The 27846-nt window shown below is 42.3% G+C and overlaps 3 protein-coding genes across 3 annotated transcripts in view; all 3 read right to left on the minus strand.

The window, feature by feature from the left end:
* The window catches only part of LOC118407879, a 313255-nt gene that overhangs the window by 31722 nt on the left and 253687 nt on the right, over nucleotides 1-27846 (minus strand). The gene's annotated exons all lie outside the window — the stretch shown is intronic.
* Nucleotides 1-27846, minus strand: part of LOC118407874 — a 341762-nt gene that overhangs the window by 29711 nt on the left and 284205 nt on the right. The window lies entirely within an intron of this gene.
* LOC118407883 (aggrecan core protein-like) lies at nucleotides 4078-17470 on the minus strand. The gene is made up of 9 exons (XM_035808456.1): nucleotides 17319-17470; nucleotides 11829-11957; nucleotides 11148-11361; nucleotides 10052-10155; nucleotides 9673-9744; nucleotides 8758-9006; nucleotides 7589-7756; nucleotides 4528-4675; nucleotides 4078-4174 (listed from the first exon to the last, which is right to left on the minus strand). Exons 1-9 carry the CDS (start codon nucleotides 17368-17370, stop codon nucleotides 4093-4095), a joined length of 1218 nt encoding a protein of 405 aa, XP_035664349.1. The 5' UTR covers nucleotides 17371-17470; the 3' UTR covers nucleotides 4078-4092.

Consider the following 27846-nt stretch of genomic DNA (forward strand, 5'->3'; position numbering starts at 1 on the left):
CCTTGGTGCTGAATGATAACTCCATTTGTTTGTACTCCAGATCACTGCTGATTATCAGTATGATTTCAGGAACTACATAACCTGTCCTTGGTGCTGAATCTGACATCCATTTACGCACGATACACCAAAAAGCAGTTACTCAAATAACTGGATATGCTTCCTAAATCATATCCAGTTGATTGAGGATGTATTTACAGCACCAAAGTTAAGTCAATCTCTTAGCTTCTAGACCTCAAATACTCATTTGTTCATTTATTAATTCATTCATCCATCCATCCATTCATTCATTCGTCAATTCATACAGCCACTCACTCATTCATTTATCATTCATTCATTGATGAACTCGATATAAAAGTTTGTTTGTTTGTTAAAGTAAAAGAAACACAGGACAGCATACCGCAGGCTTCATAGTGTCCAGCCAGACTTGCTGAGCCTTTCAGACCTGTAGTACTTGATCATGAACTGATAGCAGACTCCAGTGAAGTTCCAGAACTATTCATTCATTCATTCACTCACTCATGATTCAGCCATGAACACATAACAAAGTAGAAAAAAAAAACATACCACAGGCTTGATAGTATCAAGCCAGACTTGGCGAGCCTTTCTGTAGTTCTTGATCATGAACTGATAGCAGACTCCAGTGAAGTTCTTGCCCTGCCAGGTGGAGTTGGCGATTTGATGGAAGCATTCATAGCGCTCGTTCCCTGGCTGGTTACAGCAAGGGTTGATGGGTTCCAGTGCACGTGGACTGGTCAGGTTTTCCCTGTGCAAATAACAAAAAACAACAGGTAGAGGATAAAAAGTTTTCTTTATTTACACTGTTGAACCACAGGGCATGGGAACTAGTCAGGTTTTCCCTGTTCAAAAATGCAACTTTACAACAACAACAGGCCTCGTAGGTTTTCCTCTGCAGCGAGTCCCAAAAGTGTCCTAAAAATAAATTCAAACTGTCCCGAAGTGATTTTAAATTGCCCCAGACAGTGCTTAAGCTTCGTGAGTTTTGGTTCAATAAGGTGTTCAGTGTGCTCTTTAGAATCTCATAACTTGATAACATTTTCTGCTGTTTATCTGACTGGATTGTTTACTACATTGCTTCAAAATTTTGGAATAAGGCAGGTAGTCTCAGATGCCTTTTTTATCTTCATTTTCTTTGCACCATTATTTTTCCCGAAATATCCGTGAACCAAAAAATTTAATTGGCGTGGCCTAAACTTATCATTATTTTTGGAAGACACAAAATTGTTTTACCTGTCCAGAGAGCGGTCCACACAGTACTTGTCCACCTTCTGTCTGCGGAGTTCCTCCATACAGCTGACCTTGGCCTTCAGACTCTCCTTCTTACAGCAACTCTCGTACTTCACCATGTGGGACTGGAAAACAAGCAAGTAAACATTGCAACGATACACATGGCTATACTAGGGATACTAAGGCCTAGGCCATACTAAGGAATAGAGGAAGACCAAAAACCATGTGGAGGAGAACAGTGTCAGACGACCTGGCGTCCATGGGTCTATCCTGGCGGTCAGCACAGACTGTAGCACAGGACAGACCCAGATGGAAGAAAAAAGTCATGGCCTTATGTCTCACAAGGGACGAAGAGGATATTAAGTAAGTATACTAGGGATGGGCACCGGTACCCGCACAAAACCAGTTTTTCTTGCTCAAGTTGTTGGACCTGAAAAAAATCAGCAGACCGGATTTGGACAGACTGGAAAATATACCGATTATACTGGAAGTTGTTCACTTGTTTTGGGGTTTACCAATCAAAGAAAATAACAAGAGCGAAGTACAGGAGTTGATAGTCAAGGTCAATGAGGCAAACAAAAGACTGTCCATCATAATTAGCAGTTTAACCAATGATCACAATTAGCAAATAGAAAATTAAAGATTATAGCTACATATACATGTCTGTCAAATATCTGCATCATTTTCACTTTGCATCAGTCTATGCTACCCTAAATTGCTACATCATTTGGGGCATAACACTAAGTTATAACATTAAATTTTATCATTTGATCTTATATTGTGAAAATTTGTGCTTTTATGATGTCCGCTTGCTAACTTTTTGTTTTCGAAAATCCGAGAACAAAGGAAATCAATTGGTGTAGCCTTAGTTATACATACTGACTTAACTACACCGTCACCCACCTTGAAGTATCCCTTCATGAACTCATGGGGGGACCTGTGACTCTGGTTAGACCATGTCAGGATCCAATTACACTTCTTCTCCACCACGGAGGCGGCCATCTTGGGCATGTAGGGCAGGCGTTTTATCATCTTCATCGCCATGTGGAACTTCACCAGCTCCTCGGTACGGTTTACGGAGTGCACGGTCTGGTTAAAGCCTCCATACCTCTCCTGGAAAGGAATAAAAAACAATGTTATAACAGAGACGGGGGGCGCCATAGGCTTTCTGAAACTTTTTATGACCTTCCTCAGAGTATAAGGTCTTGTTGAAGCCTCCGTATCGCTCCTTGTCAGGGAGAAACAGATGTTACAACAGAGACGGGGGGGCGCCACAGGCTTCCTGCCACTTACTATGATCCACTGCTCAATGAGTCACATGTGGCTCTCCTCAAACACAACTTTTAAGGATTAGTTTTTGTTTGTCTGTGGTTTTTGTGTGCACCTTTGATGAATTACAATGTACAATGTATCAGGCACTGATAAAGCCATACTAAAGAAGGAGAACCAAACAAAAAAGTTTATTATTAGAGTTATTAGTGTAAAATGTCACATTCCTTATGGTATTACAGAAATGTGTAACTTATGACACATGTAGCCTGACTAAACAGCACTTTGAGCAGCCCTTCTACTGGTCAGGCCCCAGTAAACTTCCTCATGAGTTAGATTCTGTTTTGTGTGTGCCTTTGTTACAATGTACTACGTACTGATTAAGAGACTGACCTGATCAAAGCACTCCAGCTGCTGGCCATGGTGAAGACTGCAGCAGGGTTGGGAGAGTCCATATTTGGCGTGGGGGGTGTACTTGTGGATGCGCTCGCACATGTCGATGATGTGGACCTCGCGGGTGGCGTTGATGCACTTGGCACGCGGATTTCCGCTCATCTGGCAACAACTCTGCAGGCTCTGGTGCACCAGGGATCAAGCAATACAGCAATCAATATATCAATTGATGCATCAATCATTATGTTGATCAATACATCAATCAATACATCAATCAATATGTTGATCAATATATCAACCAATATATCAATTGATGTATCAATCAATATGTTGATTAATACATCAACCAATATATCTATTAATATGTCAACCAATACATCAATCAATATATAAGCCAGCACACGGGTATACACATGCAGGGCGACCTTGACTAACCTACATAGACCAACTTTCCCGTGATGTGGGACTTCGGGTCGAGGACCTAAAGAACGCTATGGGGGACAGAGATGTCTGGAAGGAGAGGGTGGACTTGGTCCGGGCAAGCAGCCCGCGATGATGATGATGATATTTATTATCAAAACTTTGCAATGGCTTTAAGAAAGAAGCTTGTATCTATTTTACAATCGATCCTTTCATACATTTATTTATCTATTTTCTGATATATTTGTGCATCTCGGCATATGTTTCGACTAAGAAGGGAGTAGAAACAGAAAGAAGCAACATGCCGACACCCGGTAACTGCTTTCTGGCATATCTTTTTACCTGGATGTCTAGTCTTCATCGACGTACAGGAAGAAATGTCTCTAACCTGGACCCTGTTGGTGATGAATGAGACAAACTCCTGTTCAGCGTCCAGCTCGGAGGCGATCGGCCGCTTGTTCGTCAGCTGGAAGCACATCTGGTCCACACGTTCGGTGTCGTTCCCACGAGGAGCGATGAACACGGGGCTGAGGGGACAGCTTTCCCTGCCACGGCAAGATTCACTATGGGAGATATAGATCAAATTACATTGTTACAGTACTTAGTGTTTCGTGAACAGTGAAAGAGATGATCAATTGTAGCTTGATCACTGAAGTGAAGAGCTATTCTTCCACTGGTCGTGGCAGAGAAGACAGACAGTACAGTATCTAACAGGTTCATTGTAACTTGAGGGGACAAGCTCCACTATGTAGGATAGAGATCACATTACACTGTTACAGTACTTAGTGTTACATCCATGATGAACACGGGGCTCAGGGGACAGCTTTCCCCGCCACGGCAAGATCCACTATGGGAGATATAGATCAAATTACACTGCTACAGTAGTTATTGTTACATCCATGAACAGTGAAAGTGATAACAAATTGAATCCAATTTAGCTTGAGTACAGAGAGACTGTCAGAGAGGTCACTGTGCCCCAACGAGATTAAGGATAAACATCATGAATTGTTCACGATATGAAGATAAACGCTCAATTTAAAGCTGTTCACATTTCTTTCTGTCTCCTCGAAAGAATTTGACACGTTCTGTTCCCTAGATAAATTCAATGAGCAATAAGAATCCAAAACACAAACCAGTTTTGACACTCTGCAGTCAACAGCTAAGATAACAGCAAAAAAATGGCATAAAAATTCAACTTACTCTTTCTTGACCTTGGGAGCAGCAGGTGACCTCCAGAAGACTTCTTCAGGATCTTCCTCCTCCTCATCTTCATCAATGTCTTCTCCTAGAGTTTCATCTTCTTCCACATCGAAGATGGTGATGTTTCCGAGGGTGGGTTCGTAGACAACTTCAGTGGAATGGGTGAAATATAAAACATATATGACAGGGCTCGAAATTCATTCTTGGGATTAGGCGCACTGGTGCACCAAGCTTAAAAAAGTTGGGCGCACCAAAACATTTTTGGGTGCACCACTTAAATTTAAGTAATATCCTAATAATAAAATTTAACAACAATTACAAGCTACCATGACAGACATTTTTATCATCTTTCTAACACTTAGATGTCAAGAATATGATGTATACTATACTTTGATATCTCTACATACATAAATGAAGAAAATATTGGTGCACAGCTCCAATTTTGGGTGCACCTGGATGCACATGCACCTAGTATTTCGAGCCCTGTATAAGCAGGGCTCGAAATTAACATAGTCCCATAGGCCCGGGGCACCAAAAATTTAGGCCGGGAACACTAGAAAATCACTTTGGGACCTTTTTTGGGACGATAAAAAAATAATCAACATCAGAATGTAATTTTTAGTTTTATTGAGAAGTTAACTGGGGTTACGGGAGCCTGGTGGCAGCTTATTTACTGATGATCTGCTCGATTCTCCCAAGGAGGTTGAAAAAAAGATTTTCCCAGCTGCGCGCCACGGCGTTTATTTACATGGAGTAAAATCTTCCGAAGGAAATTCGACATGTAAGTCCTTATTAAAGTTCTACACAAACAGTGTACATCTTTAATGTCAGAAGATAATAATTCTCCTTCTGATGGTCCAAAATCACCAGTTAAAAAGTTTTTCTTCCCAATCTCCACTTGTTATGTTTGCTTTGTCTCAAATTTCTGGACAAGACATGTTTTTTGAATCTGCGTTGATTTCGAGTTTATTGAATGTATACATGTAATTGACAATTAGTTATACAGAAATTTTGTACTCTGAGTCTGACTCAACATTATATTTATTGTTGTAATACATACTTCCTACGTGGGACCATCCATCCTCACTTCGGGACGATTGGAATTTATTTTTGGGAACACTTCTGGGACAGTAGGGGGAAAAGTTAATTTCGAGGCCTGATAAGGAAACATTTTTTTTGTACAATGTTTGTATTGAATACACATAAACCAATCTTATGGTCACCATGCCCTTCTAAACCTCAGTAAACTGTTCAATACGATGGAAACTCAGGGAAAACACCTGAGAAACACACCCAGCAGTCAGAGGATTTCTAATGTTTGTTTTGGAGGATATATATCCAAAATGGAGGGAGGCAGTGTGCTCAGCAGCAAAGCGCCCCCACGACTACCCCCGGTCAAGGGACCGGTAAGCGGTAAGTACAGTCAAACCTGCCTGAGCGACCACCTCTTCTCAGCGACCACCTGGCCATTTCGACCGCTTTTTCTCGGTCCCGATTTATTTTCCCATTGACGTAAGCATTAAGCGACCTTTTCTCAACGACCACCTGGCCAACGCGACCACGACCGGCCCAAATTGGGACCTATAATGACCGCATCATTTTCAAGATTGAGGTTTTTATCGATTTTTTATTATAACTAGCGCGATTTTGTGCCAAAATCGGCCAGTTTGCGTCGGATTTTGGGGTTAAATTTACAGTTTACAGTGTGCGTGTTGTATTTGACATTAAAGACCTCGCTTCTTTGCGTGCGTGCAGTGTGCTTGCTATTTGCCATTAAACACAACGGCAACCATTTATACTTTGCATCGGGCATGTTTTGAGTCGATACTCTTCTCAGCGACCACCTGTCCAAATCGACCATTTTTTTCCGGTCCCCCGGTCGTCTTGGGCAGGTTTGACTGCAGTGGCGGCGGCACCATGGGGGCAGTGGGGGCGGCCGCCCCCACAAAAAATAGGTCGTGGGGGCGTTGCCCCCACGATAAAATAAGCTGAAACACTCAAAATCAAGCTGAAACCCTTGTGTATATTTTCACTAATGGAAATTTCATCAAATCTTGCTAGTCTACTGGCAAAATTTGGCCCTGAAAATGCAGGAAATGACGTTTCAGAGGGTCCAGATTTCAAAATTTCAAAGGACCTCCCTTGTGAGGATTCGCGCCGTCGGCACTGGACATGGTGGGAAAATGCTACCGGAGCGTCGTCCCCCACGACCTTTTTCTAGTAGAAATTTCATTATCAAACTTAGATTTGTTTACAAGCAAAATGTCCCCTCAAATGCAGGAAATGGCATTTAAAGTGTCCTGATTTAAAAATTTCTCCAAAACTCCCTTGCGGCGGCTTGCGTCTTCGGGGCTCACGACAACGTAGTGCAAAATATGTTGGTGCGTGGGTCGTCGCCTTCAAAAATCGTTTTCTCTACTAGAAGTTTAATTAAATTCAGCTTAGTCTGTCTGCAAAATTTGTCCCTCAAAATACAGGAAATGGCGTTTCAGAGGGTCTAGATTTCAAAAATTTCCAGCACCTACCTTGCAACGGCTCGTACCTTCGCCGCTCGAGATGGTGAAAATATGTTGGGGGTGTCGCCCTCAATAACTAAAGCTAAAACTATGTGAATTTTTGATAGAAATGTCATTGAAGTTAGCTTAGTCTGGCAGCAAAATCTGTCTCTCAAAATACAGGAAATAGCGTTTCAGAGGGTTTAGATTTGAATTTTTTCCGGGGGTGCATGCCCCCGGACCCCCCTAGAAGGGTCGCGCCTCCGGTGCGACGCCTCAGGGCTTCGGCCCTCGATTTAGTGATATGAAAAATTTTCGCCCCCACAACTAAAAAATGGTGCCGCCGCCTCTGGACTGTATCCAAAAAGGTTTCCTTATCACTGACCGATTTTGTAAAATGTTTGTCACGTTCTTCGTTTACAGACGAACGCGATGACGAATTTTCAATGTTACCTGCATGCATCAGTGCAGGTATGCAAAAAAAGGTATTTCAAGCCCTGATAGTACTGTACAAAGGCCGTCTAACAGTGAATGTTTAAATGGTGAGAGAGACTCTCAGCACCCACCTGGTAGTGGGACTTGACAGATGTATGGGCGCTCGCAATGTCCACAGATCACATTGTTCCACTGTCCCCTTTGTGCATTGCTGCGTTTTGCAATATCTTGTATGTACAACTCAGTGCAGCTCTCGTTCCCAGGCTTGTTGGGCTCGCCAGGGGCCCAGTTGCTCCAACCTGTATACATGGGCACAAAACAAAACATAACAAAACAAACAAACTTTTCACACAAATGTTGGATGTTGACCATCCCCTACACGACATGGTTCCACCTTCCAGATCAACTGCCACAGGACGATCACTGAGAAACAAAAACACTTTCTCCATCCCCCCAGCTAGAACAAAAAGAATTCAGAACTCTTTCTTGCACACAGCTATCAAGCTGTACAACAAGACTGTAGACACGTAGGTAGTAACAATGGCTACTTAACGTCGGAGATGTTGTTTACTACTTTAGTATATTGTTTCTTATTGTATATACAGTTTTTATGTTGTAAATTTCAACGCTATTCAGGCTGCTATTATGTCTGCTATGTTGAAATCAATAAAGGATGAAAAGCATAAATTAAATAACAGAATCACTGAAGCTGGTAACACTAGTTCACCTTTATCCATTGGGTAACCTATATCTGTTGCTCTTAAAAACAGGACATTTTTGGGATATCATGTTGACGATAGTTAGTTTTAAATTGCAATATTTTCAGGATATTGCAGTTTAAAACTACCACCCGTTGATTTAATGTGCCTAAATACCCTGTTTTTAAAAGCAACAGATATATGTTACCCAACGGATAAAGGTGAACTAGCGTTAGAAAGCAAGCATCCAGAGCTGTTTCCTGTAATTGCATACATTTGTAACTGTCAACTCGTCAGGATTTTATATTTCTTGAGGCTTTCTTTTGAAATCAGCCAGATGCAAATATCTGCTTTTAGAAAAAAACTTACTGCAAGAATAACATTTTGGAAGTAGCTTTTGTGTACGTACTAGAAGCTTGTGAGAAGAATAATCTCAGATCAAGAAAAGTGCTGTTAAAAAAAAATTACTTACGATAGTAAGAAAAAAATTTTTTCTTAAATACAGAAAGCTTTCTTATTTTAAGAATTTTTTTCTGTTTTTAAGAAGAAACAAGAAAGATAAGAAAACAGTTTTTTGGTAGTGCAGCAGGCAGTGCAAGTACCTAGATCGGTCCCATCAGCAAATATCCATCTTCCTTCTTCCTCTTTATCACTCAGGCCGATGAAAAATGAAATGCTCTGCAGACTATCTGCCACATCGTTGAGAAGGAAGTCGACGGTGTCCTGGTCTTTCGGCAGGGCCAGGAACCCCCCCAGGCTGCTGCAGTGGCTGCTTGCCTCTTCATACTTCACCGGACTTTCGAAGGCCTTGAAGCAGCTGTCCCTGAACGGGGTGAAACCTGATAGGCAGCCTTGGGGCAAGACAAAAACAAACGTCACAAAAACAAACGTCACGTGACAAAGAAACTCCAAGATGAGACCTCCGGATTGACAGAGAGACAGAGTTGACGTCTCGAAAGTTTCCCAAGCTAATTGAACTTTAGTTGTGTGTATTGTTTAAATCTTTGTCAAAAGTAAAACCAAAGAAAGTTACAGATTCTACAATTTATCTGATTAACTTGACGCAACCTCTTTAATTACTTCACCCGCCAGGGCTCGAAATACTTTTTTCTGCATACCTGCACTGGTGCAGCTGGCATTGAAAATTACCTGCACCAGACACATTTTACCTGCACCATTCTGAATTTAGGAAGTATGGATCATACTGAAATTGTTCAGGAACTATTATTTCATACTTGATATAGGTGGTAACAGTCAATGCAGCTAATCCACATCCACCTACACCATATGATATTTATGTATAAAACCCAGTACATGGACCAGTGCTGGTTAGGTGCAGGTAGACACCAGAAATACCTGCACTAATCTGCATTTGCAGGGGGTATTTCGAGCCCTGCCCACAATAGGTATTTATTCAAAAAGGATTCAAAGAAGCAAATTTAAAGAATCTGATGTGGTACAAATGTTAACGAAAAATTTTCAGGTTTGTTTAAAGTCTGGAACACATTGAGCTTTACCTCCCTCCACAGTGGTGATGGGTCCGACGACTGGTTCAGAGACAACCTCATCCTCAACGTCAATGTTCTCCACTGGAAATTAAGTGTGATGAGCAAAATATGATTAACATGAGGAAGCCTTGCATGTTCGCTTGTGTTGCATACCTGTAAAATGCCACATTTACAGTAAGTGAATTTGGCAGCCTAGCATCATTCATCACTTGGGCACTACTGCAAGCAATGGTGGGATAGAGTCATAGTCACAGCTCATTCGCCGAGCACGCAGCCCATTCGCTGTGAGCACACAGCTCCTTTGCTAAAACAGGTTTTGTCCCAATGGTCCTTCGTATTCATTGACGTATTACCAGACAGCTTTTTAGCAAATGTCAAAACAATTTACCGGTTTCCTCCAGGTCTGGCACAGCAATGCACAGGGTCCTGGTGAGGGGGCCCTCGGTACTCTCATCCTGGTGGTACACTCCCTCCGCTTCCCAGATGGTGGCCCTGTAGTCATGGCAACATCAATCATCCAAGAAATTGATTACTCTTGTACGAACTTCCTACTTGTAGTTGTGGGGGGGGGGGGAGTAAATTTTCTTACATCATCTAACGTTATTAATGTTAGTTACAAAATCACAACATAAAAGGAGGTTATTCTGAATTCAACTTTTTGTTAAGAATTGCCCGGGATTTACCCCATACAGACCCTCGTAAAAGTTCCTGTCACTCCAAGCATCAGTGACTTTAAAATATCTTAAAAAGACTTGAGAAAGAAACCGGATGATTTACAAGTTCAAATCCTCTGACCCTTAGAATATTTCTTCAGCAACTGTGTAGACAAAAATGCTTCCCAGGTAAAAAGTGGGGAGGGGGGCGCCAGCTTAATCAAGATTTAAGCCAATTCTTTCACTAATTGCTTAACAACGAGGCTTTAGAACAAATAAATAATTAATTCAAGTTTACATCGCCTTCATACTCACTACAATAGATTCAATATAAAGGATATTTTCACCAATATTTGAGAGATGAAATATGAAGTCTTTTCCCGCGATGTTTGTCCCGCGTGGTGCATTGTGGGCCAGTAGGTCATAGGTCATCCGACTAGTTAAGAGACCATGATGCACCACGCGGGACAAAACATGGCGGATGTTGTGGGTAAACAGGTGTCAAAATACTGTCAGACTAAGTTTTCGAACAAAATTTCTTTTCTTTGTGAACTTTGGATCAATGACATGTATCTAGAGTTAATAAGCAAATCAGGAGAAAGCTCAACTCACAAGCGGCCTAAAAAAAGTGTAGCCAGAAACTCTTAAATGACATTTAATAAGTAACGTTAGGTCAGGTGATAAGTATAAAAAAATAACAATATCTGATCACTGAAAATTAACTGAAATAGCTAAGAAATTACAATAACAGTTTGATAGATAACACTATATGACTGATGTTGACTGATGTTAGTTATAAAAATCAGTCAAAGATGGTGGAGGGGTGCTGACCTGACGGTCACACATCCGCAGGAAGGCGTCTTCCACCGGAGAGGCACCTTGGTCAAGTCCACGTTGACGTTGGCCGTCACCACGGCGCCCTCCTCCTTATTGAGGATGTCGTCATGGTTACCGCGGATCTGGCCGAACCCGCACTCATCCGGGCTCTGGATGCTGACGTGGAACTTTTTGATTGGTCGGTTGTCATCGTTGGTGACCAGGCTTACTGTTGAATGGATAAAAGTGATACAAGTCTTACGACTGTTATAATTATTACGTAGCATATGTAAATGGATGAAATTTGAGAGTGTTTTGAGGATGAAAAGTGTATTATACATTGTGTACTTTCATATTAAGATATGAAAGTATGAATATCCAGGGTTTGCTTGATACACGTATTCGTATGTACATGTATCTGTGTGTAGACGTACTTTTCTACTCTCCAAGCAGAGGTTAAGTTCCGGCTGTTTTTTTGTACGTTTCTCTAGACGCTTTCATCGGGCTTTCTGTTATGTACTGTTTTCTTAATGTCTTGTGGCCGCGTGGCGTGAAGAAAACAGTTCAAAATAGAAAGCCCGATAAAAAAGTACTTTTCCTTGTAAAATTGGGAGACAATGTATAGTTTATCATCAACAGCAATCCAACTAGCTGCAATAAGTTATTGAAGATGAGAAAATGACAAACGAGACGTACCATAGACCACGTCGTCACTCTCGACGGTTTCCTGGTTGTCCAAAACCTGCAGCTCGTAGAGCGGTTGGGTTCCTCTTGGTGTCAGGATGTTCACGCCGCGCTCGGCGTCTCCAACATCGACAGAGATTTCTGTAAAAGATGGGAAACAATGTTTTTGTATATGTAACGTTATTTGTATAACAAATATGTTACGCAATAAGGGGGTATACATTGGTGGAGTTCGATCCCTGTCGTTGCGATCCTGCTGACCATATGCATATTTAGGTCACTGTTGTTGCAGGTGTGTTGACAGGTAAGACAACAGGTGATAACAAAACTTACACAGGTAGATTCACGATAACAACACTTTACACAAGTGGATCCAACATGTGCATAAAATGACCTTTGGGCCGAATGTGGTGCCATAAGACAATAACGGTATTAGTCATACAAAGGTTGCGACCAACAGAGTGTGTGTTTTTAGGTAGTACGCAAGTAGATAAATATTAGAGTTTGAAAGCCTTTATTTGCATGGAAAATGTTATGACTCATTGACATTATGGCAAATGTGTAGATGTTGCCACATGGTTGCCACAATCTATGTGTGTTTTGGCAAACTTTGTAGTGATTAGACGATAGGCTCTGTGTGTGTCACTCTATCATCATTGAGTCCGTGTGCGTATCTATATGCATTGATTTTTTTAAGGAGTTTGTTCATTGCAAGGCCACTTGTAGGCATTAAACTACGCTCACTGTGGCAGCATCTCTTCTCCCTAAGTCAGAAACATCGAGCTTCAGCAAGTTTGACTAATTGACTCAATAGGCGAAGCAAGAGTTACGAGGCTGCTCGGGAAATACCAAATTTAGCCGTAATGTTTTGATCCACTCACATCAGGAAGGTCCCCTACTCTTTTCGATTGAATAGACTACTGGCGTTATCTATATGAGTCAACAGATATAACTGCTCTTTGACGTAACCAATCTGCTTTGAGGACACACCGCGGTGACCTGTTTGATCATGAGAATACCACACGGCAAATCTCGTATCCCAGCCTATAGAGTATGGACTAAATGGGTTGATGCAAATGATCCCGTTTTGTAGTTGACACATGCAATTCTCGTAAAAATGCAAATTTTAACACTAAGATAAAGCAAAAAAAAGTTAACAAAGTTGACTTGCCGATTTACCATTTACTTTCTGTGTCTGTTAACTGTTGAGTTAAGGGTTAGACATGTCGTCCTCCTGAAAATCAGCAGACACTTGTCCGCAATCTCAATACATGTACAGTAGTAGGAATTGGCCATTGAAAACAGATAACACACCAGAGGAGTTAACCGGCCCAAAACTACAGTTTTCCCTATGTTTTGGGCCGGCTACCCATCTAGTGTGCTGTCTGTCACTCTGGCCAATTTCCAGCGACATGTGAAGAGTGGTAAAGACTAGTTCGTCTTAATCTCCAAGCAGATCCTACGTTAGCATAAGATAGTATCCAAAGCTGGCAGCGGAGAGAAGCCGGCCTAGGAGTGTGTTTCGCTGATGCTGGCTTCACTCCTCTGCCAGCTTTTGATATCATGCTACCCAAGGATCTGCTTGAAGATTATGTTCGCCCCGCTACAACAAGCGGTCAAAGAAGCCTTAACAGGAAGCCTGTTGCTAGGCTATGAAAAACCACACAGGACATCAGCGAAAAGTGCTGAGCTAGCTCGCATCGCATTTGCCCCGGGGAGCTAAGTTGTTATGTTCTTGGCCGCGTTGTGAAACTCTCGGGTTATTCAAAGGCTAACGAGGTTACCATCGAAATCCACAGGGTAGCGGAGAAATGTGCTGAGCTGGCTCGTCTCGCGTTCCGTCCGGAGAAATCGTTTTGTGCGGAAGCGCCGTAGCGTTGGCAGCGTGACAAAAGGGGTGGTGGTACGATGTACAAAAACATGTTATTAAGACCTGCTGTTGCTCAGGTCTGTGCCGGAGGAGGACAGGGTTGTTGATTGAAGCCTGTTTCTCTCCAAGCAGAGGTTGGGTGCGAAAAGTGTGCCTAATAACGTACACGACGCCACAAAATATGCTCAAAACAAGCCCAACTGCTATATATAAAGCTGCTTAGAAATTACCAATAGATCGAGGAAAGTCTGCAGAGAGTCATAGTCTTCCCACGCCATCCCTGTTTGATGAGACACTACTAGAAGGGTCACAAAAAGATTTTTAAAAAGAGTCTGTTTCCATCACAAAGTCGTGTTGGTCTTCAACCCATTGTCAGATAATAGTGGTGGCGAAGCGACCATGATGTTTCACCCTAACTGGCCTAACATCTTCCTGATGATTAGCTTCGAATACGCGGGCAAAACAGTATCCCAAGGGCCAAGACAGTACCCCACTTGCTAATCAGAGGGAGGGGATTGATACTGTTCTTGAGGATTTACAGCGCTCACACATTTGCTAGCATGCTGCAAAGAGCCCTACAGACGACAAAGAATCTCCACCCTCAGAAAACGCCCCCCCCCCCCCCAACGTCTGCTTGGAGACCAGTGTCACATGTCCTGTCACCCGCTAGGTTGGTGACCTTACAAGGTGCCACACTGTACCTGGCAGCTCTACGGACTACTTGTGCACCTGACCTCTGTTAAACCTTGTTGGCATCCGTCTGTCTCGGAAGACAATGGTAGGCAGACGGGTTTTAAGGCGACCAGTCTGCCTGGCCGGTGCCTGCACTTGGGTTTTTAAGGTGAAGGAGGGGTGTGCACGTCCTTCTCCACCCTCTCGTCCACTGGCACACTAGTCCTACAGGGGCAACTGTATGCAACGTGTAAGACGGCCCCAGCAGATGCAGGTTTGTTGTTTGGAGTTTTCCGTCTCCTAGGAGGACTTCCAACCAAGGATGCAAGGGGTTCCTCCTACCCCTGACTCATGTGTCATGGCGGGTGCGTCATGCCCGAACATGCCCCTATGACCTGTCACCACCACATAGGCCTGTCACTGCCACTAGCCGCAGCTAGGTACTCATTTACACCTGAGTTAGGTGAGGAAAGTCGTGTAAAGTGCCTTTCCCAAGGGCACAAGATCGGTGACACGGCAAGCGGATTTGAACCCGGGACCTCTCGGACCTGAGACCAACGCGCTCCCGATCGTGCCACGCGGTCCCACCTTGTAGGGGTATGTCATACGATGTTCTTTACCATGGCAACGGAAAGCCTACGTGTTTTTCTCCTCGTGTAGATATTTGCCCAGCTGAAAAACCACAGAACCAGTACTAGTCTCTCCCTTGTACCGGTGACAAGGTGGGGCGATTAATGATTAGTTATTATGCATTTAATAAAGTCGCCACCGTCAGTGCAAGGTACAAAACGCACTGTTTGTTTGTTCACGTCTAGAAATAAACACTGTCATCATCTTCATTAGGTTGATATTGCTGAAGATTTAATGATGTTACGTTGTTATTTTTCATTACTTTCTTCGCTTCGTAAAAGTGGTCAATAGCAAACTCGTTAAAAAGTTGCCATTAGTTATGGACATGGCTACTTGTATTTTGCAACCTCCTAAGTAAAACTAAATGAAACTAAAGCAACACTACAGAAAAAAAATCATAGTTTTTGGTTTAATGTAGCGGTTAGGAAATAGGTAAAACAAGGACGCGCATGTACCTCATTCGGACACTAATGATTGCGTCATAAAGCGTGGTAAACGGACGAGCCAAGTAAAAAAAACGCGCCATTTTGGTCCATGCAATGTTTTTATCATCATTGCTGATTTCCTTGCTTCCCCTTTGCTGAACTATCTTTGGCTGTTCGAGAGTTTCAATTTACACTAAACTTTCCATCTTGTGTGATCTTGTTCCCTTCTAGCTTGCTCTAAACGACTGTTCTGTGTTTAGCGGGTTGGACAGTCGGGATGAAACCTTAGTTCTCCACCGTAAGATTTCTCAACCCCCTTGTCTCTTGTGACTTTACCATGTCAGCGTCTTCCAATGTCTACGATCTCCCAGGGGGTAAAAGGGTCATGCCGACTCTGCAAAGAGACTGAAAGCTTCCCGCTGAGAATGTCCTTACGCAACTTGTTTTTCTCGTTTTTTTTTCTTTATCCAGATCACGTTTCCTTGCGTAACGCCGAATGTTGTGTAAGAGGCGAACCAAAAATTATAGGAAGGGAGGAGGCGAGTTTTAGAGGTAAATTTTCTGCCTTGCTGTTCTTTTTATGTCCTGATAGCTGGTTTTGTGTTTTATTTAATTCCTTCATGACACAATCCTATGCTGTTATCAATATTTTTTTTTCATTTGTTATCAACTTTGGCCTGATCTGAAGAGCTAATGCACAGACGTGATTTCTATATTCCTTGTCTTGCGACAGCATTGGAAAGTCTACACTCCATCCATCTGGACTTAGATAAGGCGTTTCTGAGATAGAGATGGTTTTGATTGTGGATTATTTTTTGGCAACTAGTGATTGGTCTTCATGTATCAAAATCGTTGCCTATGAACAAATCAACCACACCACCGTGATGAAAAACAGATGATCTGACTCGTACAGTGAACCTCTGCTTGGAAAATTGGTTTCTACCACTGCAATACACTGACAAAAGGATATCGAGTGGAAAAGCAACTCTCAATAGGCGATACACCCGAGGTAGAGGGAGAGAAGATTGAGCTGAAATCATAGATGACTGCTGTATCATATGCATGCAAAAGTCTATATACTTTATTGATTTCTTTTGGCTTTTGCTGACTCACTGTCGGTTTCAACAACAAGTTATCTACTCAATCTAACAACGTAGGGCGCAGGTCAGTACATATAGCGTCTTCTGTTATTTCCTGGGAAAAGATGTACGCTATATAGCGCTATCAAACACAGGCTTGTCATTTGACGTGGTGTTAAGTTAAGCCGTTACGATACAATAGGCCTCAATCAGAAAAATACAAGGATCATATATGAGATTGGCTGTGTATAGCCTCAGCTTCCGACCCCAACCGAGCCTTTTCTTCAAACGAAATCAATTAAATGTTCTCAACTAAGTACAGGTTTCCAAAAGCTAAAGGGGCATTGACAGTAATGTATGCAATCTTTAAGCACTTTTGTCGTTGCTCCATGGTCAGGGCAGGGAGAAGTTTTATCCGAACACACAAATCGGATTCTAAAGTACAAAAGTCCTGGCTCTATCCCTTTCCGTACTGGAGCGACGACAAAGAGTCCATGCGCTTACGTAATCAGAACGCGGTAGCTAAGTAAAGGTATCAGCTGGCTAACCTCGGGAAGACGTTATGAAAAGTAGCATTCGCGTGTTTCAAGTGTTGACATATGTATTGCCAAACCACTTCCAAAACCACAACGCTTAAACTACTGCATTTAGTTCTGTCGTAGCTTTACTAACTTGAAACCCCTGACAAACGCTCATTCATGTGAGCGGTGTCATAGACAAAGTTCATTTCAGAACCGTCAACAACGCAGAAATTCTTCTTATAAAGTCACATACTATTTGTAGTTTCCTGTTAACAACTAAAAAAGGAGGTAGATTTTCCTCTCACCTGCCAAAGTCTGTGAGACCAGCAGCAGACAGATCGCTGTAAGCGCCTTCATCTTGAAACCGTCGTCAGAAGTGGCCCGCCGAGATTTCAAGGGAACCACAAGGCCTGATATGTTTTATACACCCGCTGCAGTCACGTGGTGGCCCTGGCGATTAGGGATTGTTCACTTGAGGGGGTCTGAAGAGGGATTTGGGGAACCGCTTCTTTTTGAAATGCAAAGTCATTGTGACGATCTGAGACGACTTCAACTTGATTTTCATTAACCCTATTCAGACTGGGGGGAGGCTTTTGAGGATCACGCCAACTTTCATATCGTATAACGCTATAACGGCTTACGCTATAACCGCCAAATTTGTTGCGTTCTCCTGAAATATTGTCGGCAAAAATTTCACGAAGTATGAAATATTTCCCATTTTTTCGTGTTGCTATGGCAACGGTTTGTTGACAGGCATTTTTTTTACAAAAATTGCTAATTTCGGTTATAACAATGTAATTTTCACGTTTATTCGCTATTTGTGTGTCGCCATGCGGACATTTGAAAAGTTATCAGTTGTTCAAAATTGTTTCACAAATTGGTGATCATCGGAGTCTTCGTAACCCCTAAAAGAGCCTGTTTATTGAATGATGTCGGACTCTAACTTTAGGGCTGGTGGGGGGCGGGGCGCGTGGTACCAGCTCTAAAGGTCAGCCAGTGCGCGATCTGGTATATATAACCTCCATACACAGACACACGGACACAGACACACAGATACACACACAGAGACAGACAGACACACACACACACACACACACAAACGCACACAGACACACACACACGCGCGCGCACGCACAAAGAGGCACGCATACACACACAGCAACACACACGCACACACACACACACACACACACACACACACACACTACATACACACACTCACAGGCACACGAACGCACACAGACACACACACACATACACACACAGTCACACGAACGCACACACAGACACACACACACACACAACTCTGCTTGAAGAATAGGTTAAGCTTGGCGTGTTATGTCATGAGTCGGTTTACTGGTCATGTAATACAAACAAACAATATGCATTGTGCCGAAGCAGTTATACTATTGTCCGTACTCCATAACCTCTACCAGCTCCGCGGATCGGAGGTCAAATAGTAGAAATTGGACAGGGAATAGACGGAATAGTACTAGTGTGCTAGGGGGGGGGGGGGTGGTTCCGGCCCGAGGAGTCAGTACACGACCCACACGTTTGACAAACGACCCGCGGAGAAGCCTGGTAGAGACTACAGCACTAGTCTCCGCCGCAGACGTCGAGCGGGGTTGGCTTTTATTTAAGGAAACTCATCTGCCAGCTAAACTCCTTCCCAAGCTTAAGCTCGTCTCCCTCTGCTTCCAAAAAAGAAGTCAAACCCAACCTGTTTAGAAATAGCCAACTCTAGTATTACAGTAGAATATTGTTCATAACTGTCCGTTGTCACTTGTATATTTACTGTGTTTATACCATGTACTTGCAAATAGCCCTCGGGCACGAACTTGCAAATAAACTTCTTCTATGATACTATCTTATGCCACCGCAAGGTCTGCTTGGAGATTACTCTAATACCGAGAAAGGGAGTTTGCTTGTGCTTTATGGGGTGGCGCTGCTTGGCTAGTTTTAAAGTTGCCTAAGGTTCATTGAGACTAGTCCCACTCGAAGCCCGCGTTGGAGACTATTACGACACCCCTGACCTGAATAATCAGAAAACTGGATGGAACCGGGTTGAACCGGTTGACGCAGTAATGTCTGTACTTTGAGCTTTACCTACAGCTGGTGTGGCGTTTGTTCAGGCAATCCGCGCCATACAATCAATGCTTTGTAGGAGGTATAAAATAACATGTCCATGGGGTTAAAGAGCGCACTCTTATCTTTGATAAGTACTTCATTTGTTTGCACCATTATCTCACTACGAAAACCGTTCTGAAGAACTGTTTTATGGGGTGAAGGTATACGCTAATCTCCAAGCAGATCCTACGGTAGCATAAGATAGTATGAAAAGCTGGAAGAGGAGTGAAGCCGGCATAGGAGTGTGTTTAGCTACAAGGCAAATGCCAAAGGTTTTGCCCATTCTGTCCAAAGCAAATTGAAGATGAATTTCTCTTTGTCATTATGTGCAGTAAGTACAATGTTTCACGTAATGGGTTATTCACATTCCTCGAATCAAATACAACAGATTTTAAGAGACTCAATGCTACAGACAGATTTGATTATAAATTCAGATGTAACAACTCCCACAATGCTACAATAGGTAAATATATAAAAGACTGCTTTGTCATAAGAAAAAATGCCGAAACTCATAATTAGCCCCACTTGATTGTAATACAATATTTAGGCTAGATCTTATTGTTCTAGAAATTAGGATGCCAATTTCATTCTATATTTATATTCATAATCTGCATATTTACTATGTTTGATACTTGTTTTACTAATTAGGATGATAAGTTTGTTTCTTCTTTTTTTTGCCATACATTGTACCGTGTACGATCGTTGCGCAATAAAGTTCTTCTTGTCTTTTGGATGACTACACTCCTTGGCCAGTTTAGTACATGTACTATCTTATGTCAACGTTGATTCTGCTGGGAGATTAGTATACTGTAAATGTATTTAAGTTCGCGGGGATTTAATTTCGCGGTAGCAGGAAAAAGAGCTTTTCGCGGTGGTTTTAACTTCGCGGTAGCATGGAAAAATGTTCGCAGTGGTTTAAAGTTCGCGGTGAAGCGGCCACCGCGAAAACCACGAACATTAAACCACCGCGTAATTTTTTGCATTCACAGTACGAGGTGTCAAGACCTTGAGTATACAATACAAAACCTTAAGCATGAAAATTACTTTATTTGTTCTGAAGAACTGTTATATAGGGTGAAGATAACCGCGGAGAAGACTTTCTTTTGCAGAGCTTTTCTTAGTACAGGTTTCAATAGTATTGTAACGCTACTTTCTATTATCTTCTGTCATTTCTCTAACAGCTACAAATTACCATATTACTATTGTTCTATCTTAACAGTGCAAACGGGTCTGTATAGCATTTTTTTCATCAAGATTTTCGGGAAAGGGATGCATGATCAAAAAGACTTTGTATGAAACTATCAAAATAAACGGCAACAAATTCAATACTAATGCCCTATTCAATACTAGTGTTATAAATGGCAACTTTCTGAATGAATCGTATATCGTGTCCGTCCCTGACCTGTTAACCTGGCATATGGCCGGTCAGAAAACAAACAAATCACGCACACACAAATAAAGATGATCTGCGTGGGGGAAAGAACACAATGTTATCAACCTTGGTTATCAATGAACAAGGGTTTTGATGATCAGTACCCGGAGGGATCAAAATTGGTCCATAAAACATTGGTCCATATATACTTGAGTAGGCTTACGCCTTCCTAATCTAATAACTCTTCTACTTCTTCTTCTCTATGAGAGAAGTCTCTTAGACTTAGACTCGCCTTTCACCACATGACAGCTGTTACATGTACATCTTTCCTAGTGTTATTGCCATGACAATTTCACTTGCTGTGTCGTCTCAAAGTCTTTTTTTTAAATATAGTCAAGGGAGTCCTCTCTAATGGCATTTCCGTATCCATTTCAAAGATTAGACAATACAATTTAGTCATTAAAATGTAAAATACATGTATGACACGTAACGTTAACTTTACATCTATCTTCACAAAACAAACTTTCGTTTACACTTGGTTCTTATTCATACCCGCCGTTATTATTTCAACGGAATCATTTTAATCTTTCCGTGTCTGTTTTCTGTAAGCTGTACAACTACTCAATGTAGGTTAGACATCCAGCTGGCGACTCATTCTTTTTAAAATAGCAGCAATCAAATATTCAGTTCAAACATGCGTGTCTTATCTTGTGTGCTAGTTCGATAAGACTGTAGGATATGAAAGATGTCATCCCGAAGGTGAGGTCTTTGTCCACATCTCATTATTTGTTATCTCCAATGGTCCACTTTATGGATGTGAAAATTAAACAGTTGTACTTAACAACTCTGAAATCTGCAGCTCGTCAGCACAAAAAAAAAGTTATCGCAAATGCTTGCCCGAGGGCTAATTACAGGTGACATGAAAAGGAACAAACAAACAAATAGTGTAGGACAGTATAGAATATGTCTACTCTAGTCTAAAAGCTAACTCTTAACTTTAACTAGTTGGGTAAAGAAATAAAAGAACATAAAACTGTATGATTTGCAGAAATAGATACGAATTTTGTGGGACCAGTAGCGTAGTAGCAGCATGTTCGCCTCGGGACCGAGAGGTCTCCGGTTCGAGTCCGGCTGCCGTGTCACTGATCGATCTTATGCCCTTTGGAAAGGCACTTTACACTACGTTCCTCACTTTACTCAGGTGAAAATGAGTACCTAGCTTCGGCTAGGGCCGTCCCTCGGATAGGACGTTTAATGGAGGTCCCGTGTATGGGGAGAGTCACACCCACTGTTGAGTCCAGTGTAGTCAAGGTGCGGTCTAAAAATTTAGATTAGTAGTAAAACTGCAACGGCAAGTTTACAGAAGCGACGAGGAAGCCATAGACAAGATGATATAGACCTTGGTTATATACTGGAAAACTCTAACTTGTTGTTGTTTCACCGAAACGGAATGATTTCTATCTGACTTTTACACACCCTTTCTGTTCTGTTTGTTTGTTTGTTTGTGTGTTTGTTTCTGAGGTTGTAATGCAATTTTGATGTCATCTGCCAGACGGCGCCTTATTTCTTCGGCTTTGACATCTGGAGAGACAGCTTTTTTCCGCTAGGTGGCGCTTCTATATGTAATTATGATGACCAAGGACGTTATATCAGCTGATGTAACGTCCTTGTGATGACCAACACACCTTTTATCCGATAATCTCTTTAGTGGACGTAGAAATTCCTTGTGATGAAATCAAGCGTTGCAGGTGCGACATTTTAACGTCAGGTGTACGCCAACGTGACGTGTGCGTCACACGCCATTTTTGTATGTCAAGCTGACACACCACCAGAAGCTCCCCGGTACATTTTAGTGGAACAGAAAGAAGCTATTTTGGGGAGCTCCGTTGTAAACTTGTTCTCAACAACTGTGCAAGTGGGATCTCAGCGACGATGTCGTTGACGGCTTGGCTTCGTGTGTCGGTCTTTGTCTTCCTTCTTGTCACTTCCTCATGTCTGGAAGTAGCTACTGAGGACGCGGTAAGTCGTTTGTCTTATATCTGTATCGATATAGCCGGTATATCTGTATCGATATAGCCGGTATATCTGTATCGATATAGCCGGTATATCTGTATCGATATAGCCGGTATATCTGTATCGATATAGCCGGTGTATCTGTATCTGTTCGATATAGCCCGTATATCCGTATCCATATAGCCGGTATATCTGTATCGATATGGCCGGTATATCTGTATCGATATAGCCGGTATATCTGTATCGATATAACCGGTATAATTATTACCGCCTTTGAGTTTTTCAGGTTGTCCTATTTAAGGTTGTCCTAAAACATGGAACGCCATGCCTCACACTCTCACACCCCTCCCTTCTCTTCCAGGAAGGAGACAACCAGGGTGAGTCGACACAGAACGCCGACGACCAGGATTCAACACAGACCACCGACGATCAGGACTCTCCAGACCCCAGCGGTGATACCGATCATCTCCGCCAGGAGTGCTGTCTCCAGGGTAGGCTGGCCGCCAGCCGCTGGGGAAGCTGCCCAGGGAAGGCCACACGCTACCTGAAGACCGTCTCCCTGGACGATGACGAGGCTAAGACGTGTAGGTTAGCCTTCAGCGGCTGCTGTAGCAGATCCAGCACTGCCGCCACAACTTCGGATTCGGTCAGTCTAAACATACTAAACATTATACATAGTGAGAATTTGACATGTTCAACTTTTTTTTTCAGTTGGATGTAACGCTAGTTCACCTTTATTCGCGAGGTAACCTTTATTCGTTGTATTCAGCACCAGGGTATTTCGGAATATCAAGGCCACGGACGGTGGTCTCAAACTGCATTATTTTGAAACAAATGCAATTTAAAACCATCGTTCATCAACGTGATATGCCTAAATACCCTGTTTTTAGGTACAACAGATATAGGTTACCCTTTGAATAAAGGTAAACTAGCGTTACTAGTATTTGACTTGTTCTGTTAGTTCATGAATTCTAGTGACGCAGTATGAAACGTTCGGGCGTTAATCTTCGGTTTTTATCCAATTGTATAGATTTTAATTGCCTTATATTATTCGTTTCCTTTATATAGACTTTAATGAGTCTAATTTGTTTTGTTTCCCTTGTATTGCTTTGTTAAGCTTCATGGCTACAATGTAATAAGCCTTCTCACATTAGTCAAGACGCATGTGCGGCGACAGGAATTCTAGGTAATATGTCAATAGGTAAGGCACACAAAAAGTAAACAGTTCTTGTCGTGACCATTGTTTCGATTTGCATAACAATATCTCAGGCGGGTTTTGTTTAGTACTTTCTGTTTAGTACTTTCTTACTTTCGTACTTTCTTACCCTTAAACCTTTTACATATTACCTAAAATTCCTGTCGCCGCACATGCGTCCTGACTTCTGTGAGAATGCTTATAGGCCTCTTCGTGCCTTTGACACATGACCCACAATGCACCTCGCTGGGCAAGCGCATTTTAAACGACAACAGGATTATTGAATTAAGAGCAGAAATGATAAAAATCATGAACACAGCCTTTTCATGGTGTTTGCGTTTGCCCTTAGGGTCCGGGCAAAGACGTGAAGCAGCTGGGCGGCGGTCCCACAACAAGCGAAGGCGACACAGAGCAGAAATTTAAGTCAGGTATATGTAGTTGCTGGGACGATATAACGTTGAGCATTCTCTTGTAAGGCAGTGTCACGGCACTTGAAATGAGCAAACTCGTTGAAACAAAAAGATAATAGTAGTAGGAATCGATTAAAAGTCATTTGATTTCTTTGCCAGCTCCCCAACAACCCACCGGTCCTTACGAACTCCGTAAGTCGTGCTGTGACCGCGGCCACCAGTCTCTCCGACAAGAGGGCCCCTGTCAGGTGAAGGCCCGCAAGTACGTGCGTACTACCAACCTGGGCAGGAGTGATGCCAAACTCTGCCGGCTGATGTTCGGAGCGTGCTGCTACCGGGCCAGCAGAGTCGCCAAACCGGCTGCGGTGCGTCTTTCTTCCATACATGTTCAATAGTTTATTGTCAGGCACCAAGGCCCATAAGAACAGACAATTAGACGATACATTTAAAAAGAACAACAATCCAATACATAAAATTAAAAGGCAGGAAGGATTTACATTCGTGCACGAGGTCTGTGTAATTGACCGTAGCTCTTCCAGAACATGTGTTTGAGTCAAAATTGGATTAAAGCTAGACCCCATTGCAGTCTTCGGAACGGGGTAGCTTTTTTTGTTTTTCTGCCCCGTCGCAGAAACTCGCTATCACGGCAAACTCTCTTCCACAGCAAACTCCCTTCCTCGGCAAACTCCGTTTCCCTACATAGGAGAGAACATAGCCAACGTTGAAAATCGCGAACCAGCGCCCCCCCCCCCCCCCCCAAAAAAAAAACCCAGCCCCGTTCCGAAGACTGCAATGGAGTCAAGATTAAAGCAGTGTTTTCTTTGTCTCCAAACGAACCCTACGGCACCATAAGGTAGTATCAAAGCTAGCCAAGGAGTAAAGCCGGCTAAAGGAAGTCAAACGGGCACCAATCACATACACGCTCTTAGGCCGGCTTCACTCCTCTGCCAGCTTATCATCGCCTTATGCTATAATAGGATCTGCTTGGAGATTAGTGTTTTCTAAGCTTAGATAGCATGTTTTGAGCACAATAAAGCGCACAACATACTTCAGCGACAAAATAGTATAAATGTGTATTATGTATAGAACATGCCATTGGTTTCTTATATAAAACAACGCTTTGACTTTTGCGTGTTTTGCTGTGTTCTCTAACATTTGTTTCACAAGTTTATTTTTTGGTTTGGTTTGGTTTATTTAGATCTCCATTAGTGAAATACACTAGTCTTCCTGGAGTCCACATTAAAACAATACAGAAATAATAGCAACAGAAATGTACAAATAATACAAATTATAACTTTGAAATAACAGAAAGCAAACACATGGTAAACTGAAAAACAGTGATTTGCATACGTGAAGTAAAATAAAATAAATCAACTTAGTTCTTATATATACAACAAAATGTCCAATTGAATTAACAAAAACTTGGTAATATCAACTCAAAAACGGAGTGGGAGAGGTCGGAGGTATTGAAATGTTCTGGTCAATGAATTTGTACGGGGTTTAGGTTGTACGTAGCCTCCTCTCTGTGATAGCCTTGTGTTGTGGTGATGTGCGGTGTTTATATTTCTTAAGTTGTCATACATACATTTTGGTTCTTTAGTCGTCACTATCTTATGGAAGGCACATATTGTTGTTGTAAACATTCTTTCCTTAACTAACGGCCAACATAGTCGATCATGTATCACTTCTGAGCTTGTTGTATATGATGTATTTGATTTCTTATGTAGTCTCCAAAAATGCTGGGTGAAGAGATCGAAGGGGCCGAGGAAAGGCAGCTTGGTGGTACCACAACAGGTGAAGGGGACACAGACCAGAAAGGTGAGAAATAAATAATAAGCCCTTTTACAGAGATGACGCATGTGCGGCGACAGGAATTATAGGAAATATGTCCCCGAAAAAGAAAACTGTCCTAATGTTAGCCTCTACCAGGCTTCGTGGATCGGTGATCTAATTGTAGAAATTGGACAAATAGAGCCTATAGTACAGTACGCTAAGGGAGTTAGCCGGCCAGAAGAGTACGTTTCCTCACCACGATGGTGAGGATAATGATTCTACCGATCCACGGAGCCTGGTAGAGGCTATCCTAATGTCTCAACCATTGCTTCGATTTGCATAGCAATGTCCAGCCTTCACCTTTGAAATACTACCTAGAATTCCTGTCGCCGCAAATGCGTCCCTATCTCTGTGAAAGGGCTTATTATGGCGGTGTTTATAAACGTCGGATCATGTTTTGGACTGTGACGCTAGTTCACCTTTATTCGTGGAATAACCTATATCCGTCGTTTTCAAAAACACTGTATTTGTACGTGGTTTTAAGCTGCAACATTTTGAAAATACATGTATTGCAATTCAGAGCCACAGTCCGTCGAATTATTATCCCTATATACTCTGTTTTTATCAAACAACGGATATAGATTACCCCACGGATAAAGGTGAAGTAGCATTACATGCGCGAGACCAAAAAGAAGCTCTTTCGGATTCACACTTCCGAATACGCATGTGCGGGGTCAGGAATTGTGGGTAACATGTTAATTGTGGGTAACACGATGACCTCTAAAAAATAAACATAGCAGGTCCGGACATTGTTATACAAATCGAAACAATGGTCGGGACGGTTTTTTATACTATTATAGTCTTTCGTCTCGTAACTGGTAAACAGATCTAATGTAGTGCTTTCGAGATACCGTGAGATGTCCTGTGGTACTACTAAGCTGTGGGACCTTTATACCTGGTATATCTTATATAAACTAGTTGTAAAAACGGCATCAGTAAGTAAAAATCATATTTTTCATTTAGTTATTTTTTTTCAGATAACAATTTCATTTACTTGGAATTTTATTTTTACATGTCTTCTCGCAGCCCCGGAGCCAGTCTGGAAGCGCCGCCTGACGTCGAGATGCTGCAATGCAGGCAAGCGGAGCGCGGCGGCCACATCCGGGTCCTGTGCGTCTCGAGCTCGCCTGATGACACGCAAGACGCGCTTCCGGTCTCGCAGGATCCAGAAGAAGGACTCGGAGAACTGCAACCAGACTTTCCTCCGCTGTTGTAACGAGGTTCCTATAGTTTAATGGGCTTTCATTGAGCCAACACTTGAAATCTAGTGATCACAACTTTATATGTGCCATCCTCGTCTGTTGGAACGAAGTTCCTATAAGTTTAAGAATGGGCTTTCATTTTTGCAAACATTAACATTAGGAATTTTGTGATAATAGCGGTATGCCATCTTCAGTAGGCTAAAGCCAGGCCTTTCTCTGATGTTATAACGAGTTCCTACCGTTTAAGAATGAGCTTTCATTGTGCCAACATTAAAGACATCTTGCAATCATCACGATTTGCCATCTTTAGTCTAAAGCCAGGCCTTCCTCCGCTGTTGTAACGAAGTTTCTCAAGTTGTTCAAGAATGGGCTTTCATTCGGCACCTTACATTGTATTGTAAAATCAAATGGTCATAACAGCATGACATCTTTAGGCTGAAGACAGACCTCCTTTAGCTGTTGTAACGGAGTTCCTATAGTTAAAGTATGGGCTTTCATTGTGACGATATTAGAAATCTTAGGATATTGGAGATTTATCTTACACGACCAGAATGCCTCTTACCTGTTGTCTTGACGTGTCTCTGTCCTAGGGGTGGGTACCGGTACAGAAAATTCAGGTCCAGATCCGGTTCAGGTCCAGAGAATCAGGTCCAGGTCCGGACCTGAACCTGGACCTGATTC

This window comes from Branchiostoma floridae, unplaced genomic scaffold, assembly GCF_000003815.2.
Source record: "Branchiostoma floridae strain S238N-H82 unplaced genomic scaffold, Bfl_VNyyK Sc7u5tJ_1495, whole genome shotgun sequence".
Taxonomy (NCBI): domain Eukaryota; kingdom Metazoa; phylum Chordata; class Leptocardii; order Amphioxiformes; family Branchiostomatidae; genus Branchiostoma; species Branchiostoma floridae.

Excerpts from the sequence above, each read along its gene's own strand:
- LOC118407883 (XM_035808456.1), bottom strand. The coding sequence starts at position 17,370 with ATGAAGGCGCTTACAGCGATCTGTCTGCTGCTGGTCTCACAGACTTTG. Across the intron at positions 11,362-11,828 it reads GAGTGACGACGTGGTCTATG|TAAGCCTGGTCACCAACGAT; the intron begins GTACGTCTCGTT and ends TCCATTCAACAG. Across the intron at positions 9,745-10,051 it reads GCCAGACCTGGAGGAAACCG|TGGAGAACATTGACGTTGAG; the intron begins GTAAATTGTTTT and ends CTTAATTTCCAG.